The 18,907-nt window shown below is 39.3% G+C and overlaps 2 protein-coding genes across 2 annotated transcripts; one reads left to right on the top strand and one right to left on the bottom strand.

Annotated features, from left to right (window-relative positions):
• Nucleotides 1-6,097: 6,097 nt before the first annotated feature.
• On the top strand, nucleotides 6,098-7,625 carry LOC126601690 (protein WHAT'S THIS FACTOR 1 homolog, chloroplastic-like). The gene has a single exon (XM_050268432.1). It carries the CDS (start codon nucleotides 6,170-6,172, stop codon nucleotides 7,379-7,381), a length of 1,212 nt encoding a protein of 403 aa, XP_050124389.1. The 5' UTR covers nucleotides 6,098-6,169; the 3' UTR covers nucleotides 7,382-7,625.
• A 1,499-nt stretch (nucleotides 7,626-9,124) lies between these two features.
• LOC126601689 (uncharacterized) lies at nucleotides 9,125-12,593 on the bottom strand. The gene is made up of 4 exons (XM_050268431.1): nucleotides 11,625-12,593; nucleotides 10,205-11,519; nucleotides 9,954-10,100; nucleotides 9,125-9,851 (listed from the first exon to the last, which is right to left on the bottom strand). Exons 1-4 carry the CDS (start codon nucleotides 11,676-11,678, stop codon nucleotides 9,370-9,372), a joined length of 1,998 nt encoding a protein of 665 aa, XP_050124388.1. The 5' UTR covers nucleotides 11,679-12,593; the 3' UTR covers nucleotides 9,125-9,369.
• Nucleotides 12,594-18,907: the final 6,314 nt, after the last annotated feature.

The raw sequence follows: 18,907 nt of genomic DNA, 5'->3' as shown, positions 1-18,907 counted from the left end.
ACATTGTATGCCGTCGGGCAATTGACCACTAGGAAGTTAGTGGTAATAGTAGCTGTGTAGGGGCCTGTACCAATGGTGAAGGGTAAGTGTATACTCCCTAAAGGTTGCACGATATCGCCAAAGAAGCTTATCAGAGGAGAAATCGAGCTATCGAGCAAGTGTTCAGCTACATTAAGTGCCTTGAAAGCTTCAGCAAACATGATATTGACTGAAGCACCTGTGTCTATCAGGATTCGTTTCACATCAAAATTTGCTATGTGAGCCTCCACGATCAACAGGTCGTTGTGAGGGTAGATGATACCTCTTTCTTCCTCAGGGTAGAAACATATTGGATCCCAGTTAGGCTTTTGATACTTGCCTCCCCTGATGTCTTCCATGTGAAACACTTGATGGCCAGGTCTCAAAGTTCGTTCACTGTTTTTCATGGCCCTATTGGAAGATTCAGACATAGGTGTGCCGCCGCTTATAGAATATATCACATTCACCTGGCGTTGGTTACGGTTATCCCTTTGAGGGTGAAGGAGGAACTGATCAATTTTTCCTTCACGTGCCAAAGCTTCAATATGATCACGGAGGATGACGCACTTCTCGCCATCATGGCCATTATACTCGTGGTAGCAGCAAAACATGCCCGTGTTTTTTGTGGACTTGTAATCTGGCTGTCTTGGCTTTGGCTTTGGTATCAGATGAGCTATACTGGGGTATATGGCCGCGCATGTAGCGTTCAAAGGTGTGTATGTCTCATACCTCGGGGTAGGGCCTGTCTTGACACGTGATTGGCCCACTGCATTAACTGCCTGAGGACGGGCGTTATTGCGACGATATCCTGAGTTATCGCGATAGTGCCCCTTATTCTTTTTATTAAAATGAGATTGGTGAGGATGGAAATCTTTCCTTTTGCCCTGGGATTGATATGTCTGCTGACTTGGCGAAGCATTAAATAAGGCAGGGGGTGTGCTGCTACCGTTTGGAAGGTTGAGGTCTTCTCATTCAGTTGGATCTGGCCTCCACTCCCTACTTGCTGATAAGGGGTGACTGTAGAGGGTTTCCCTTCATACGTCATTGCCTCGGCGGAGGCATGGTTGTAAGCTTGTGCCATCACCTCAGAGTAAGTCTTCCAAGTGTTGGCATTGATCATGTACTTGAAGAAACAGTCACGTAAGCCTGCCGTGAAGGCCTTGAGGGCGGTCTTGTCATCTGCCTCAGCGCAGCGAGAATACTCATGGCTGAAGCGGCCAGCATACTTTCGTAATGACTCGTCCGGCTTCTGGCGAATAGTGTACAAGTCATCTGCGGAATGCAAGCGATCGGTCTGGAAGATGTGTTGAGAGACAAACAACTTCCTCAACTCTTCAAATGAGTCTACTGTCTCAGGCGGAAGACGGCAATACCAGTTTAAAGCTCCGCCAGAGAGGGTGGAGGGGAAGAGAAGGCACCGTTCTTCGTCGGTGTGTCTCCGGTATACCATGATGGACTCAAAGAGGTTAAGGTGTTCAATCGGGTCTTCCTTTCCAGTATAGAGTTGTAAGCCAAGCTTCTGCTTTGTCTTTGCTTGGAGGGGGGTGTTGAGGATCCTTCTTGTGATGGGGCCATGCCTGGGTTGGTTCCAGTCAGGTATCTCGGCTTGACGTTCAGCCTTCAACTTGTTTACTTCTTCCAGGAGCTGTAGGACGAGGGGGTCCTGAGTGGAGTTGTGCATCACTGAAGTTTTCTTCCGTAAGTCCCCATCGCCTCTTGGAAGTAGGAAAGTTTGATCAAGATAGCATGATTTTTCCTTGGACTCGTCACACTGACTTCTAGAGTGAGTATGTCGGAACATTTTCGAGTCCCCTGTACCTTCATGTTCTTCTGGGACTTGTTGCCCATTCCTTAGATTAACTGCTGGCCTGGGTCGTGGGAGAGGACCGAGTCTTTCAGAAACTCTTGGGTCATTGATCTTCGAGCTTATGTGGATGGGATTCTCTCGACGTTGCTTTAGGAAGTCTCGACAATCGCGATAGACGACTTTTGATCCTTCCACTCCTTCTGTGAGGATGTGCTTTCCTCTACTCCTTATGCTTCAGGTTGAAGCAGCTGGGTTGAGAGAAGTCTCATGTTGATTATCACATTGATGTGTAGCTCGATCCCTATCAGGGATGTCCGTGTTGGATATCGGTGACCCTCCGTGTTGGGGGGCATTCAGATGATTGTTGACCTCAGCAGGGGCGACGAGCTTGTGTGCTTGAGCATGCCTAGCCTCGTGAAGCATCTCAAAAAGTTTTTCATACTGCTCTTGGAGGACCTCGTTCCTCATCACTATCTTGTTGTTCTGAGCTTCTAACTCATCGACTTTAGCTTGAAGAGTAACTCTATTTCCTTCCTGCTTTCGTTGCTTCATACTAGGTCCAATGGGGGTGTCATTCTGTGTGCTATGGCTTCTTTCGCTCCCCATGTTGGAGAGAGATGTTTGGCCAAAAGAAAGTGTACGAGTGGTGGAAACCAGCTTGACAAAGCTGAAGAGAGTGGGAATAAGTGTCGATTTCCCACAGACGTCGCCAAATGTTGATGCACAAAATCAGCGAGGACTTTGGTACAACAGAAAGTGTCAGGTTTGTGACATTCGCTTGGTTGCTTCGATCACTAGTGAAGATAAGTACGTAAATGAATAGGGACAGGGAAGCAAACACAAGATGTACGTGGTTCACCCAGATCGGCTACGTCCACGGAGTAGAGGAGTTCTCATTAATTGTGAAGGGTTTACACAAATACATAGGTTCAAGCTCTCATTTTGTGAGTTCTAGTGAATAGTTTAGTACAAAATGACATTAGAGATTATTGTGGGAGAATGATCCCTATTTATAGAAGAGAGTTTCTAGTTTTGTTCTAACATTGACACGTGTCGTGTTGTGATTGGCTTCTGATGTTGACACGTGTCGAGCTGTGATTGGCTTCTGATGTCGACACGTGTCGCATTGTGATTGGCCTCCTGGTTGAAGGGAAGCTCTTCTGGGTCCTTGACGGTATAACGTTGACCGGTGCTCAGTAGTTTCGGGATTAGTCAAGTATGGTACAAACACACATGTTATGGACATAATAACTGCGTATGCAACTGATGGACGTAGTAACTATGTATCTCTATGAGGATTTTAATACGAAAATTTATATGAAAGTTCCCGAAGGACTTACATTGATTGGATTAAATATTTCCAACCTTGGAACACACTCTCAATTCGGCTGAGGCGTTCACTATACGGTTTGAAGCAATTCGGAAGAATGTGGTATAACCATTTGAGTGAGTATCTGACGAGTCAAGGATATGTGAACAATGAACTATGCCCTTGTGTGTTCATTAAGAAGTCACATTCCGATTTTGCGATTGTTTTAGTTATGTCAACAACATGAACCTCATTGGAACTCTTGAAGAGTTAGAGAGAACTGTCCCGCGCACCTTAAGTTGGAATTTGAGATGAAAGATCTAGGAAAGACTTGATATTGTCTCGGTCTCGAGATAAAACACCTTTCAGATGGAATCTAAGTACATCAATCAAACTACACCCAAAATGTGTTGTCGCTTTAATGAGGATAAAGTGAAGCTTTCGAGTACTCCTATGATCATTTGATCATTATATGCAAAACGAGATATATTTCGTCCGAATGAGGATGATGAAGAGGTTTTAGAGCCTGAAGTTCCTTGTCTAAGTGTGATAGGCGCTTTATTGTACTTAGGTCAATGCACTAGACCCAACATCACCTTCGCTATTAATCTTTTGACAAGATACGGCAATGCACCTACACGCAGACACTGGACTAGTGTTAAAGACATCTTATATTACCTTAAGGGTACTACGGATCTGGGTTTGTTCTATCCCTACAGATCCTCGAGTGATGTTGCACCCCCTTATCTCGAGTTGATTCTTGCCTTGTTGGTTATACCGACGCAGGATACTTATCTAATATGCACAAGGCCCATTCTCAAACGGGTTATATCTTTACCATTGGAGGCATCACATTCTCTTGGAGCTTAACTAAACAGACCTTAGTTGCCATTTCGTCTAACCATGCTGAAATTCTGGCTTTACACGAAGCAACTCGGGAATGTTTCTGGTTGAGAGCAGTTGTAAGCCATATTCGAAGCTCCTGCGATCTTTACTCCACCGTTGACGTCCCGACAATGATCTATGAAGACAATGCAACGTGCATCGAATAGCTCAATAAGGGTTACATCAAAGGAGACAACATGAAGCATATTGCACTGAAGTTCTTCTTCTCATATCAACAACAAGAGCATTAGAAGATTGAAGTCATGCAAATCCGTTCACAAGACAATTTTGCCGACCTCTTCACCAAATCACTACCAAATGCGACGTTTTAGAAGCTTGTTCAAGGAATATGTATGAGTAAACTTTCTAAGTTGTAACAATATTAGTTCTCTTTGGAATTATGTCAAACTCAGGGGGAGTATCTTGAAGTATGCTTGCTTGATCTTAATGTACTATTTTACCTAACGATTAGGAACATTTTTTTCACTGGGTTTTTATTACCTAACGAGGTTTTAACGATTGGTCATATCCCTAATGACGTCGCGTAGACGTTTTATTTGACTTTGCATTTCTCATGCATTTTTCCTTAGACTATGGATTTTGTCCATACTCGGGTTTTACCATAGCCATTGAGTTTTTTGTGAGACTTAGTTCCATATGCAAGTTCTTGCTTTACATTAAAACTAGCATGTTTCCAAAATCAGTGTCGACGAGTTGACTTCCTCAACTCTACATGATGTTGAATCTACTTGGGACTGCTATAAACTTTGTATTTAAGTGTGATTATGTAAATCCTAGATTCGATTTATACAAGTTATTCTTCCATACTAAGACTTGTACTCCTTAGAGGATAATGATTCTTCCCTCCCTTATTACTATAAATAAAGCATTGTCTAAGGGGAATAACACATCCTCTACAAACATATCTCTCTCTATTCTCTCTCTGTGCCGCCGGTCCCCTCTCCCTTATCGGATTAAAATAAGCCACAATAGTAATATTTTTGGTGAGGTCATAGGCTTGTCACATCACTTGAAGATAGTAAAGTGAAAATTATTTATTATTTATTTTAAGGAAATTTTTTTGCAATGTTATATGAATTTGTACCCATTTTTTAATTTGTCATATAAACTTAAATTTTAAGCAATTTGTCATACTAACTTTTTGAAATCATTAATTTGTCATCTCTCCCTAACTCCATTAAGTTTTCCATCCAATATAAGTTATGTGCCTCGCACATGACTTGTGTTTAGGATTATTTTGGTCATTTTAATACCTTACTTCCCTTTTATCAAGTTGTATTCAACAAAAACTGTAGGGTTTCTCAGGCAATGGAACAATATTTTTTATATGATAACAATGAAATGATCATGCAATGCACTATCTTCTGGTTATTCCAAATATGTAATGATACACAAGTGGGAGTTTGCATTTTAGCATGTCATGAAGACATAATTTCATATGGACTTTATAAATGAGAAACAAGTTGACATTTTGCGCCATAAATATAGTTGTAGATGCATATGCGCTAAATAAATAAAAAAATAATTCAAGTGTTTGTACTAAAGAAAAGTAAAAAAAAAATTGTGAAAAGATGTTAAAATGACCTAAATAACCCCAAACACAAGTATTGTGTGAGGCACATGACTTATATTGAATGAAAAATTTAAAGGAGTTAGGGTGAGAGGACAAATTAATGATTTTGTAAAGTTGGTATGATAAATTGCTTAAAATTTTAGTTTATATGACAAATTGAAATATAAACAAGTTTATATGACATTTCAAAAAAAAATTCCTTATTTTAATTCTGGTTCCAAATTAGTGTAAGTCATAGTGTGTAGTATGCAAAAGTGCTATTATTCCAAATTGCTGTATATTTTTTTAATTATTAGGTTTTAGTATTACTTAGAGAAGTGCTATTCAACTACTTATTTTTATTTGTCATTCATCTTTTTAACTTTCGACTGTTAAAAATGAAGCGGAAAAAATTAATGACTAAAAATTAATAAGACTGTTTGAATAACACTAGCATATAATATAGAGGTGTAAATTATAATTTAGGAAAACAAATGGATATGCTAATTTGTTATTACCACTTAAAAACCATAACCAAGTTCCAGAGTCTCAAATTCTCAGTTGAGCTTCCAATTCCATGGCGTTTTGGCGCCGCATCCTTTCCAAAACCCAAAACCCAAAACCCTCACCTCACCTCCCAAACCTTAACCACTCGCAGCCCTCACTCCTCCTCCGCCAAACCTCGCCGTTCTCCACCTCCTTCCTCATCACCAAAACGCCCAAAAAATTCAGAAAAAAACGCAAGAAGGACGAAAGCCCTCGGACCAAACTCGTCCAGACCCAACCCAACCTCATCCCCCACTTCGAACACATCGTCGAGCGCGACGCCTACTTCCGATTCCTCACCAAATCCAAAGACTTCCTCTCCAAGCAGCCCCACGGCGTCCTCCGCCTCGACGACGCCGGCAAGCTCTACCGCGAACTCGGCTTCCCTCGCGGCCGAAAAGTCGCCCGCTCCCTCCAGCGCCACCCCCTCATCTTCCAGACCTACCGCCACGATGACAATAAAATGTGGATCGGCTTCACCGACTTCATGGAAGCTCTGCTCGAAGAGGAGCGAGTCATAATCGACTCAATGGAGTTGGACCGAGTCAACAAGGTTCGTAAATTGCTCATGATGTCCGCCAACAAGCGTATCCCTCTGAGTAAAATTTACCATTGCAGGTCGATTTTCGGAATTCCTGAAGATTTTAGGGACAGGGTTTCGAAATACCCTAATTTTTTCAGGATTGTGGTTGAGGAGGATGGGAAGAGAGTGCTTGAACTGGTGAATTGGGATCCGTTGATGGCGGTGAGCGCGTTGGAGAGGGAGTTCATGGTGGATGAGGAGAGAGTTAAGAGGGCTTTTCGGTTTCCAGTGAAGCATGGGAAGGATTTGGGTCTGGAGATAGAGGATGAGAGGAAATTGAACATGTTGAACTCACTTCCGCTGGTTTCGCCATATTCGGATGGATCAAGATTGGACCTTTGGACTCTGGAAGCCGAGAAGTACAGGGTAGGAGTGTTGCATGAGTTTTTGAGCTTGACATTGGAGAAGAGGGCTTCCATACACCATGTTGTGGAGTTCAAGGAGGAGTTTAGCTTGACTAAGCATACTTATCAGATGCTTTTGAAGCAGCCTAGAACGTTTTATCTTGCTGGGACGGAGATGAATTGGGTTGTTTTTCTGAATGATGCTTATGACCGAGATGGGGTTCTGATTGAGAAGGATCCCCAGGTGGTGTTCAATGAGAAGTTGTATAAGCATGCTGATATGAAGGAAATGGGACAGAGCTGTGTTGATCAATGAAATGATAAAGAGGTTTAAGAAAAACTTGAGTTCTTTTCTTGAGCTTCAAGGAAAATTGGGCTACAACGAAATCGGCAATGCATCATAGATAGCTTGGCTAGCCTTCCTTGACAGGACTGTATCTTGTGTTTTGAGGTTTTTGAAGTCATAAGAGAAATCATGTGATGTAACCTTGGGGCACTATTTGGAAATTTGGATTATTTATCCCCATTGATAATCCATATATTGGTATCCTTGGCAGATAGTGTTTTAGCGCAGTGGCGGAAAGCAATAATGCCTATGCAATCCGGTGTGGGTTTGATCCCCAACGATCTCCCTCCCACCTAACATTTAACAATTTAACCACTCACACTATCATTTGTCAAAAAAAAAAAAATGTATATTGGTATTCTTGTGATGAAGCTGTGTGAAAATTACGCCTCTGAGCTTTTGAGTTGCAGCAGGAATTTTTGTCTTGTTGATCAACTGGAGCTAGAGTTTAAGTAATTAATGTTCATGCGAAAAGCTCAATCGGGAATTATGTGAACTGTGGCATTCGGGTACTGCTGCAGAAGAAGGATTTACTTCAAGAACCGACATTTATGCCATAATTTCCTTGCTACTAGATTTCAGGTAATAAATGACTTGTGAGCATGAGCTCCAAAGTTCTGTAGTGATCTTTTGAGCTTCAACTTTGAAAGATAAGAAGTTCTCTTTTGTTTATAACTTTGATAAGAAGTTCTCTTTTGTTTATAACTTTGTATACAAGATGCCGTATGTTCTTGAAAAATCTTTACGGTGTCCCAATTTTCTTTTAAGATCAACCATTGATTGGCAGTTGGAATCTCTTGGCCAAGACAAGCCAGAATTGATGTGCAATGTTAATGTCAACAGGTTTTTGTATCCCTTCAGAGCTCGAAGAGACACTGGAAACAACAGAGTCAACAGGGACTTGTCATGGATGCCAGTCTCAGGTATTTGGGGTATTGTTGTGTTAATGAATTATCCGAGTGTCTCCAACTGATACGTCAAATAATTACGTGTTAATGAATTGTTTCAATCGAGTAGTCAAATCCTACATGGATTTCAAATAAAGATTTGAAACGTCAGAAGATTACGCCGAAGATTTGTTTTGGTTTGCAAGCATTATGATCATGATGTTTTCCAGCAATTCTTTTCCACTTTAAATTTTGGTTAAATTATTTTTCTTTAGTGGGACATCTCCCAACTGTTAGTCTGAGCTGTCTCTCATCTATGTGCCAAGCTTTGTGAATGTTCTTCAACCATTAGTCTGAGCTGTCTCTCAATTATGGCCTTGTTTGGTTGGTCGGAATGTTAGAGCGTTCGGAACAACTGATGAATAAGAGATTAGGAATTTGACACATTTTCAATAACAAACCCCTGCTCTGTTTCTCTCTCTTTTTTCTTATTCTGTTTAGTTTTGAAAACAGAGGATCGGACACAAACCTCCCCCTAAACTTGTCGTTTGGGATTTTCCCGACTTGCTTGCATCATATAAGTTCGAAAATTCTTTTCAGTGCTGCTTGGTACATTGTCGATAATATCAAATATCAACTTCGTATGAATCGACAATGTACCAGCTACCAGGTACGGGAGATTGGCATCTGCTACCGAATAATCATTTTCCAAATTTTTGTAGCTGCTTTGGATGTATCACGTAGGAGGTTTAGGTTGCTGCATCTGTGTTGGTTTCAAATATAGCCTGGGAACGTATCTGATCTCATGCTAAACGAGATTCGGAAATTGGGGCAAAAATGCAGCCTGCATATATTAACCGGTGGAAAACTGAAACATGAAAACCACGACGACCTTTGGCCCTACAGACACTGAAGAAACACTGAAGACATCAGACAAGGGACACACACAGGCCTTGAAATTTTTATCTCAAAACTTTTTTGAGTCCCCTAACTTTGAAGAATCATCTAACGGGATGAAGAGTTGCGTTCAGATAACGCTCTAACCATGCTCTTCGTCTTGCGTATGTTTCCCTATACAACACTTGCACCTCTCTTGTTGCCGTGGGTAGGAAATGATGAGCTTTTCTTCGATGGCAAGGCATGAGTTTTTTTAAACGATGCACTTCCCTGGCTAAGCTTCTTGCTGGCTTTTCTTCTAGGGTTCCACCCTTTGTTTCCAAGTGCAGCTTTGGCTACGCTGTCGGTGAGTACCTCCCTTGCTCTTTGTGGCTTGATGGACTGCTTGTTCAGGTACACTAGCTTTGGGAGGAGACTACAAACTGTCTTGCGTAGCTGCTCATCGCCGATGTTGGTCTGGATTGTATTCCCTAATAGGTTTAGAGCCTGCAGCGAGTTGTAGTTAGCTACCAGCTGGCCCAGTGCCTTTGTTGTTGTGATCTTGTTGAAGCTCAAGTCCAGAACTGTCAGCTTCAGTAGCCTATGCAGACCCTCTACATCGCTGATCTTGTTCCCGGAAAGATAGAGCTCCTTCAATACATTACAGCTTGATAATCCTGGCACCATGAAAATCCACCGAGTCAGTGACCATTCGGAATGATACACTCTACTAGGGAAAAGCTTGTGTTCTGATATCAATTAGATGGTTGAAGACTTACCACGTCCGATTCTAGATATTCGGTTGTAACTGAGATCAAGTACTCGCAATCGGGTTAAGTCTCTTAGTCCTTCAATGGCGCTGAGCTTGTTTTTGGACAAGTTGAGCGTGTGAAGACTCTTTGGCAGCGACCCGGGAGTAATGTGGGCTGCAAAAATAGGACAAATAGCCAAGCAACTTAGTTAGGTGTAAAAACTAGTGTGTGTTGAGTATTAACTCTTACAGTTTATTTCTTTTCCGCAGAAGGCATACCTATGAAGTTGTTTGACAAGTTGACAGATCGAAGACTGCAGAAGCATGAAATGTTGGGGATGGCTTTCATGCCCATACCACATATGTGAGCCACTGTTGAGGAAGAATTTAGAGACTGGATCACAGTATTAGCATGTAAGGTATCCTCTTCAAGGCCTCGGCTGAAGTATGTGGCGCTTTTCGATCTAGCAGTCGCAGGAGTCACAGGAGACTTTGGAGTCTCAGGAGTGGGGGGTGTCCGTGGGGAGACGATTCCCTCATTGTCATCTTCATTCTTTTCAACGGAGGCTTGTATTCTGAGATCTTTCACCCAGTCTTGCACTCTTGAAGATGATGAGGCTTCTGTCGAGAAAGCAACCCATTGGTTCTGAGGCCATAAGGCCGACGCACCAATGTGAAAACCATCCCAGCTCTTGTTTTCATCTACAATGTTCTTCCCCTTGTCCAACAATTCTCCAGTATATGATAGTGGTGATTCCGTCTTGCCAAACTGCATAGCTCGATTTGGTTCAAGTGTGTCTGAAGAGTATCCTCCTTGCTTGTTCACTGAAACGGGACCAAGTGTCTTTGGTTTTGCATCCCGTGTTATGTGCAGGTTCCTGTGGCTCCAAAGGAACAACTTCCACCACAATTTTCGACTTCGAGAAGGCAGAACTTGGCTTGAAGAATGCTTCTTCAGCATCACTCTATCAGCACTGTAGTGGCTTGACACACAACTAGGGCTGCCTGGATCAACATCCTTCCTCACACTATCAGCCATTTCCGGCAGTTCTTTGAGAGACAGAGACTTGGAAGCAGGCATCTTAGAGGACATCTTTTTAACCATTTTCTTATGAGTCTCCAAATTAGAGCATGATCTGGTAAGCTTTGGTGATGCCCAAAACTCGGCCTTACCAACCCCGGGATCACTAAGATGCCCGCTTTGAACCCCTTGAGAGCTCGAATCAGGTTCGGATAAATCCAACTTCCTTGATGGAGTCACGTCACCTGAATTGGCTTCGTTGGGTTGCAGATCAGAGTGATCATTAGAGAAGGTTCCCTTGGCTAAGGGGCTCTCTTTGTGCTCATATTCCCCTTCACAAGCCGCTGCTTCTGCTGCTTCAATGCACCGGACAGGACTTTTCGGGCTCCTTGTATTGCCAGTAGGAGGGGAAGAGTACTTGTTCTCAACACCATAAGGTATTTGGACTCCGAAAGTTGCCGGCTTCGATTTCCCATCAATCTCCAACGGTTGCGGAGGCTGCTGTTGAAACCTGACTTGCAGGGTTCTAATTGCCTTGTCCACTTGACCACTTCTTGTAGATTCATCATCTCCCTAAAATCGAGCACAAAAGTGATCGAAAATCAGCGGATCATCACAGGTCAGAAATCGAACACATCACGTTATGAGAAAGAAACCGAAAAGATTAGAGATTCTCACCTTAACCTTCTTCTTCCTCCTACCAATTAAAGAAAAGCAACTGAATTTTGCCATTTCCGATATGAAAAAACTCGGAATCCTCAAAAATAGACCGAAACCCGAAAACGCTTGTATTTCAGTATGTGGATTATCTTCAAAATTGATCTCACATTCCAATTCCAAGGGTCTGATTGAATGCTGAGAAGCTCTACTTTCAGTGATGGTTGGATCAAGGATTAACCATAATCAAGGGGAAGCCACCAGACCGGCGACCGAGACCACCCGAAACAGGGTTGAGAACCAGAGACCTGATCGCCAACGCCTGCCCCGGCTCGAGAAAACTTGCCCGATTCGACGGCCAGAGTTGTATCTGATGCAGCTTCTCTGTGGAAGCTTTGAGATTATAATGTGTTTGCTCAGAAACCTCCTGTGTCACACAAAACAACAAAAGACGAATCCAACACATTAGACACAACTCCAAAACCGACACGAACCCGCATCAGAAACAATCTCAAATCCCCAGAATACTACCCAACACATGAACTTTTTTGCAGAAAACAAAAAACACCACGTGAAGATCGATCCGTCTCCTGTACGGACATGAGTATTTGAGAATTATACGTTAGTGTGTTTTTTTTTTTATTCGTTTACCTGCCAGATTGATTTGCTTTGTTTCCCCCAACACCAAAGCAAAACTTTTATGCTTTTGCAAGCCTTCCCGGTTGTGAGATCACATCGCCAACATCAGAGAGATAGGGTGGCGGTGGTGGAGCAGCGCATCCACTCTCCACGCACCCCACTCAAGAGTTTGACTCTCGTTCTCTCCGCTAGAGCCTTCGAGGCCTTAACCCCTTGTTTGGAATGGGAAGAAAGAAATCGCCTCGGCTTCCTTCGAACCCCAAAAAAAGGATTTAGGTTTTAAGGAGGCCAAAGAAATTAAGAGATGCTGGTTTGGTGTTTGTGGTTTTCAGGTTGTGAACTAGTTAAAGCCACAAGATGGATGGAGAGGAGAACGATAGAAATATGGACAAGAAAAGGACGTACGTACGCGCATGGTACACGGTACTACCTGTAACATGTCACCCTGCCGATATAATATAGGGGCCATGAATAAAACAATTTACTATATTACAAAGGGTAGCGACTTCACCACTCCCATTTTTTACTTTGTGTATAATTTACTTTAATTGTTTAATTTAACGGTTACAAAGCTAGAAATGTGTATGAAGTTAAAAATGATGTGTAAAAGGCAGTACCCTATTATAAAATATGTTTTTATCATTACCCTTTTTTTCGTTGGTGTTGCCTGTAGGTCGTGATGTGCCTCGAGATGGCCGTCTCTTGTCCCCCCATCGGTGGGGAATTTGCTCCCGGTCATCGCTCTGCTGCGTTTGGTCCGTCCTTTAGGCACCTTTGGGAGCCAGGGAATGTGTTATATCATCACCATAGTCCCAATCCATTAAAAATATAATAACAAAATTAACGGTTTTTTTATAATGCATCAGTGTTTGAACGGTTCGATTGAGATTATCAAAATCCAACAATGCACCAATGCATCCCCACATTGGTGTATTATAGATTTTTAATGATGAAATTACCAATTTTCACATAATAAAAGAATTCTTCTTTTTTTTTTCACGTCTTAAATTTTGATGTGGCCTTATCAAAACAAAAAGAAGAATAAACCGACTACAAATTAGGATTCTTATAAAAACCTAAATACAAAACGAATAAGAAAGTAATCCTAAATATTAGAAGAGTAGCAAAGCAAATCCTAAATCTATTATAAAGTAAGAAAGGAGTCATAATCCTTATTTAATTTCGAAATCCTAATAAAAATAATATCAAAAACATCATAACATGAAAATAAACTAAATTGCTAATTAATTAATTTTTCCAACAGTTTTATGTTTTAAAGTTAAATGCTCTAATAATAGTCAAGTGATCGTATTTGGCTCGACAAAAACACAATGAGCTGAATACCTTGACGGGATAAATGAACCTCGAATGCATTGATCAATTCTCTGAATAATCAATTAAGTTATAAACCTATCAGGAAGATTAAATTTAGAAATAAAATTTTAAAAATTAAAGGATATGGAAGTTGATGATTGGTTTATTACTTAAACATTGATAAATATGTTTATTCATATTTGTGACATATCATTTAATTTATAAATTTACTCTATTTTATAACATATCAAAGATTTTAAACTATCTAATTTGAGTTCTGTCACGTAAACCGTAACGTTCTTTCTCTAATTCTATTATTCTTTATTACAACACATACTCACTCACTGGTTAGTCCCCAAATTTTTAAAAACATTTTTTTTAACAAACTATATTATATACGCTAAGGGGGAGGAGATAAGTTTAGTCTCATAATGAGCTAATAATAATGTAATTCAAACTCGTTTTTGACAAGAATCGAATGTGAGAACATTATTGATCTTTGCATTTTACCGATGTTAACTACTTTAGGGGGACCCATGATTCATATTAATCTTGAGCGTTTGGTTGGAATTAGTCAAAGAGGTCATCGTATTAGGTTGCTGGCTGTAGTTTAAATGTAAGGCATGTCCCATCACATTTGACGGCCAATGCTGTCCGTACACGTACCACCAGTCCACCACCGTTCATCGCTGGTACATGCAATTGACACCTTGCTTCACTAACCTAAGTCACTCTATGACGTGTTCTACCTTGATTGCCCTTATTATTTGCTTCACACAAAAATTACGCTGTTACAGTCAATTGCTCACACGTTTTTATTCTGTTAATGCGTGTAAAGTTCATAGCTCGTACATTTTTACCCTGTTAATAAGTGTAAAGTTCACATTATATTAACAACCAAGAATTGCCTTATATTGGAAGAGATTTCAAACTCAAATCGTCATTCGAAAAATTTAACCTAATAATTGAATCAACACCAAATTGAATGGGATTTACGTTGCTATTTAAACATATGGCTTCCAAATGGAAATTTTTTCTTTATATGACAAAGATGTTTGCTCATTTTTAGCAAAGACAAAAGTTGAATGGCATTTCTCAAGTTATTGGGGGATTCCTATTTGGGCTATAGGAATAACTAATAAGCACCAAATGTTCCTCTAAATTGAAGAATTCTCCTATTTATGGTTCAGTGCATGCACCCTGCGAATTAAATCATAGCCCTGCATTTTCTGCTGCCACACAAATACATCAAGAAAATCTAATAGCCTCTTCATAATATCTTCCCATCAAATTAACTGCCTCCGTCAATAACAGATGTGACTACAATACTTTGCGTTTTAAGCGCACGAAAGTGACTAAGGTATATATTACGTTTTGTAAATCTCACCCGTTCATTCACCTTGCATTGAATTTAGCATGTTGTTAATTTTTTACTTAAACGTTGATTAACGTGCTTATTTTATATTGGTGACATATCATTTGGTTTGCAAATTTGGTTTAAAAATTTAATCTCTCTAATATTAGTCTTCACGAAATTGTAAATGTAACAATAGTGACTAGTGAGTCATCACAATTCATCAATTTGGTTGAGATCGTAAGGAATTTAAATTTGGTAGTGTGATCTGAGCTGCTTGAAACTCAATTGTCGTGACCATGACAGGCACATGCAGCATGCAGGAGTCTCATGCTACCATGCAATCATCCTTCATTTTCATGGTAGGGATTGCCAGAGCCATCGCATCAGGCCTAGTGACGTTAAATTAAATAAATGTACCTACCACAGACAAGCAGGTGGGCAAAAGTGGATGCCTCCAAAAGATTAGGATTAAAAGGAAGATCAATTATTTCAAAGATAGATGAAAGGTGAGTCACCCTCTTTTGTCATATTTGTTTTGTTTTTTGTTTATTTCGCATGAAATCTTCCAATTACCAACATGGAAATTGGTTACCATTAGACTTGGTTTCTTAATTAATGTTATTGCACTTTCAAATTTTTTTGTTACATTGGACATATTTGAATACTGGACTTCTTATCGATTTGTAATTGAGTTAGATTCTGATTGGATCAGTTTTGATTCATTTTGGACCAATTTATAATCATATTCTATTCCAATTATAGGATCTGATTTGTCAATTAAGATCCGATTAGCATTGGAATTGGATGATATCAGATCATTATGAAGATATAAATATCATTAGGAACTTCAATTTTTATTTTTAAGTAAAAGTTTCATGTTGAATAATGGGAAAATAGGGTATAAGTGCATTTTTATTGCATAAAAAACTTAAACTACCGTTACAGAAAAAATATAAATATTATGGAAAATAAATTTAGCAAAAAAAATGTATATTGTAAAAATCAAATAATATGTATATTAATTCAAATCGGATCAGCCTCGATCTATATCCAATTCCATTTATAATTAAATTATCAAATTCATATCTTATTCGGATAATCGGATCGGAAGTCAGATCTATATCCTATTAATTACAAAAAATCTGATCCATTGACAAATCTGTTTTTCATCACTATTTACGCTAATCCCAAGGGCTAATTGCACTTTAAATTTTATTACTGGACTTGGAAATTGTTGATGTGTACTTTTTGGTGGTTGCTTATGTTTTTACCTAAAAAGTACTCCTTTCCACCTAGCAATTTTTAGATTTATCATTTTGTGTGCATTTTTGCTTAACCCCCTAAAGTGAGAGTAATGCCCACCCCTATTGATTATTGTTAGATTAGTTTAAATTTCGAGATTCCTGTCTTAAAGTAGTTAAACCAAACTAATCTAATTATAGGTAATGAGCAAAGTTACACTCTCTCATTTTGACCAATGGATATCCTCTGTTGTCGCTAGTTGACACCTCACCAATTTCCATGCCTCCCCTCTTCTGCATCTCTTTCTGTGATCTGAGACCAATAAATTGAGATATAGATTTGTTGTCGATTTAGAGAGAGAGAGAGAGAGAGATAGAGAAATAATGATATCATTAGTATATTACGGTATAGTGACGTTTCATTAGTAAGTGAGATGTCTTAGGTTCGAATCTCGTGAATGACAAGTTTAATAACAATTTGTTTCCTCATTCCCTTAGTGGAAATATAAAAAAAGTGAAAATGAAAACTCTAGTTTGGACCCATATTTGATACCTTCTACGTGACATTACCATCATCTAAATTGTGTCATTCTAACCATTCGACTAATTTGTTTGGGTGGGTTGATGAGATTTGACTTCCCATACCTTTCATCTCACCATATCAATCCCCAAACTTTCTTTCACACATCCATTTGCTCATTATGTTCACACCCACATCACCCATCTCAACGTTCATCTAATGCAAATTCTAAAGTCCTTGCACTAAAGGGAAGGAGAACCTATGACTAAGACAGGTTCCTTTCTCGGGCCAAAATCGCATTTGAAAAGATCATTAAAAGCGCAACCAAAATCTCCAAAAATTTATCTTTACTGACTTGGTCTTAGGCCGTGAGTTGGCACGCTTGCACTCAATCAAAAGGACCAAGAGATCCCAAAATTCTTGGCTTGTGTTCGAGACCAATTTTGAGAGTTGTTGGGCGGGTGAAGGGATATTTCCGGTACAAATAGAAGCTTTTGTTTTGATTTTTTTGTTTTGTTAGAATAAGATGTTCTTGTTGCAGTCCTATTAGATTAGGAATAGAGAAATTTTATTCAGACCCATTTATCCTCTTTCTACACCCAACTTATAGTTTTTAATCTTGAAATTCCGAATCTGCCCAACAATTTTCTTTCTACACCCATAATGAAAAAGAAGACATACCTTTGCTGAGCTCAGCCATCAAAGATTTTCTTCCTATCAGTAAAGAATGAACCTGTAAAACACCCCAAAGCGCTGAAGTGTTAAGCCTTCTGCATTTCGCTTGAAAAACAAATAAATAAAATTGATTCCAATTAGTATAGTTGCAACCCCTAGTAGTATTACATGTTCAAGCTTGAATCACAAAAGATTAAACTGACTGATATTGCTGTTCAAAGCTTGAATCCCCCCCCCCCATTGCCATCTTCTTATCACCCACAAAGAAACCCCAAAGATCTCAGCCATCAATGTCCATTTCCCGACCTTTCACCGGCTACACAATAGGTCTCTCTTCCATGCAGTCCTTCTAACATGTCCGAATTATGCCGAAATTGTTGACGTGTCGAATCTAATTGTGTTGGACCATATGTTAATAATACGATTAATTTTTCCAATATATATATATATATATATATATATATATATATATATTTACATGTTTCTTTTGGGTTTTTAATTGTGGGTTGTTGGGAATAATGTTCTAATTTCCAAATTGTTGTGGGTGGTAAGGGAGGTGGCAATGGAGAGTTGGGGGGGTTAGAAACTAGGTGGTTGAGGTTTGAAGAGATAGAATGGCTGGAGTTGCCTATTGCTAATTTTTTTTTTTTTTTTTTTTTTTTGTGTTTGTTGGGAGTAGAAAGAGAATTATTGCGCACATTTGGAATTTCAAAATAAAAAATAATAAGTTGGGTGTAGAAAAAGGATAAATGGGTCTAAATAAAATTTCCCTTAGTAATATGATTGTGTAAATCCTAGTAGATCTAAGAATATCTTTTATATTCCTATTAGGAGTTCATTACCTATTAAGAGTTGTAATCCTAAAAGGATAAAGATTTTATATCCTACTACTATTTATAAGGGCACAATGAGGTGGAATAGAACACACCTCAATTACACATCTCTCTCTTTCTCTCTACTATTGCCACACCTTTCTTTCTAAGGCATCCATAATTGTTCCGTAAATTATGCCTACAACACGTTATTAGCACGCTCTTGACGCTGCGCGAAAGAGAGTTTGTTATTCAATCAAGGGAATATTACGTTTTAATCATTTTTTTTATGATTAATTTATTATTTTATTGAATTGATCTACATGCTATTGATCAATTTAATTTTTCTATGTTGAACGTGATACAACGCATTGGAAATGCAATTCCAGCTTTCAAAGAATGATCTTCTACAAATTCAAAAGCTTTTGTTGTTTTCTGCCGATTACGCTTAAAATAAAGTAAGATATTTAAAACAATCATGAAGCATGGAAACATTCCCCATAATGCATGAAGCCCCTACATTTATATTTACCTTCCGATATATATATTGTATATGTTTCATATATTTGTCAATATATATAGATACACACACACACAGTTCATGCATTACGCAATTAAATTGTTATGTAGAATTGTGAGTCAAAGCATATAAATAAATTAATCTTGCCCTTAAATCAAATGGATTCATTCGTAGAATACTACCTTTATATTATAAAGCCAATCTCAAAAATAAATTAATCTTGCCC

The sequence above is a fragment of the Malus sylvestris genome, chromosome 15 (assembly GCF_916048215.2).
Source record: "Malus sylvestris chromosome 15, drMalSylv7.2, whole genome shotgun sequence".
NCBI lineage: Eukaryota > Viridiplantae > Streptophyta > Magnoliopsida > Rosales > Rosaceae > Malus > Malus sylvestris.
The sequence above is the reverse complement of the archived record's forward strand: the minus strand, read 5'-3'. Positions and strand labels throughout refer to the sequence as shown.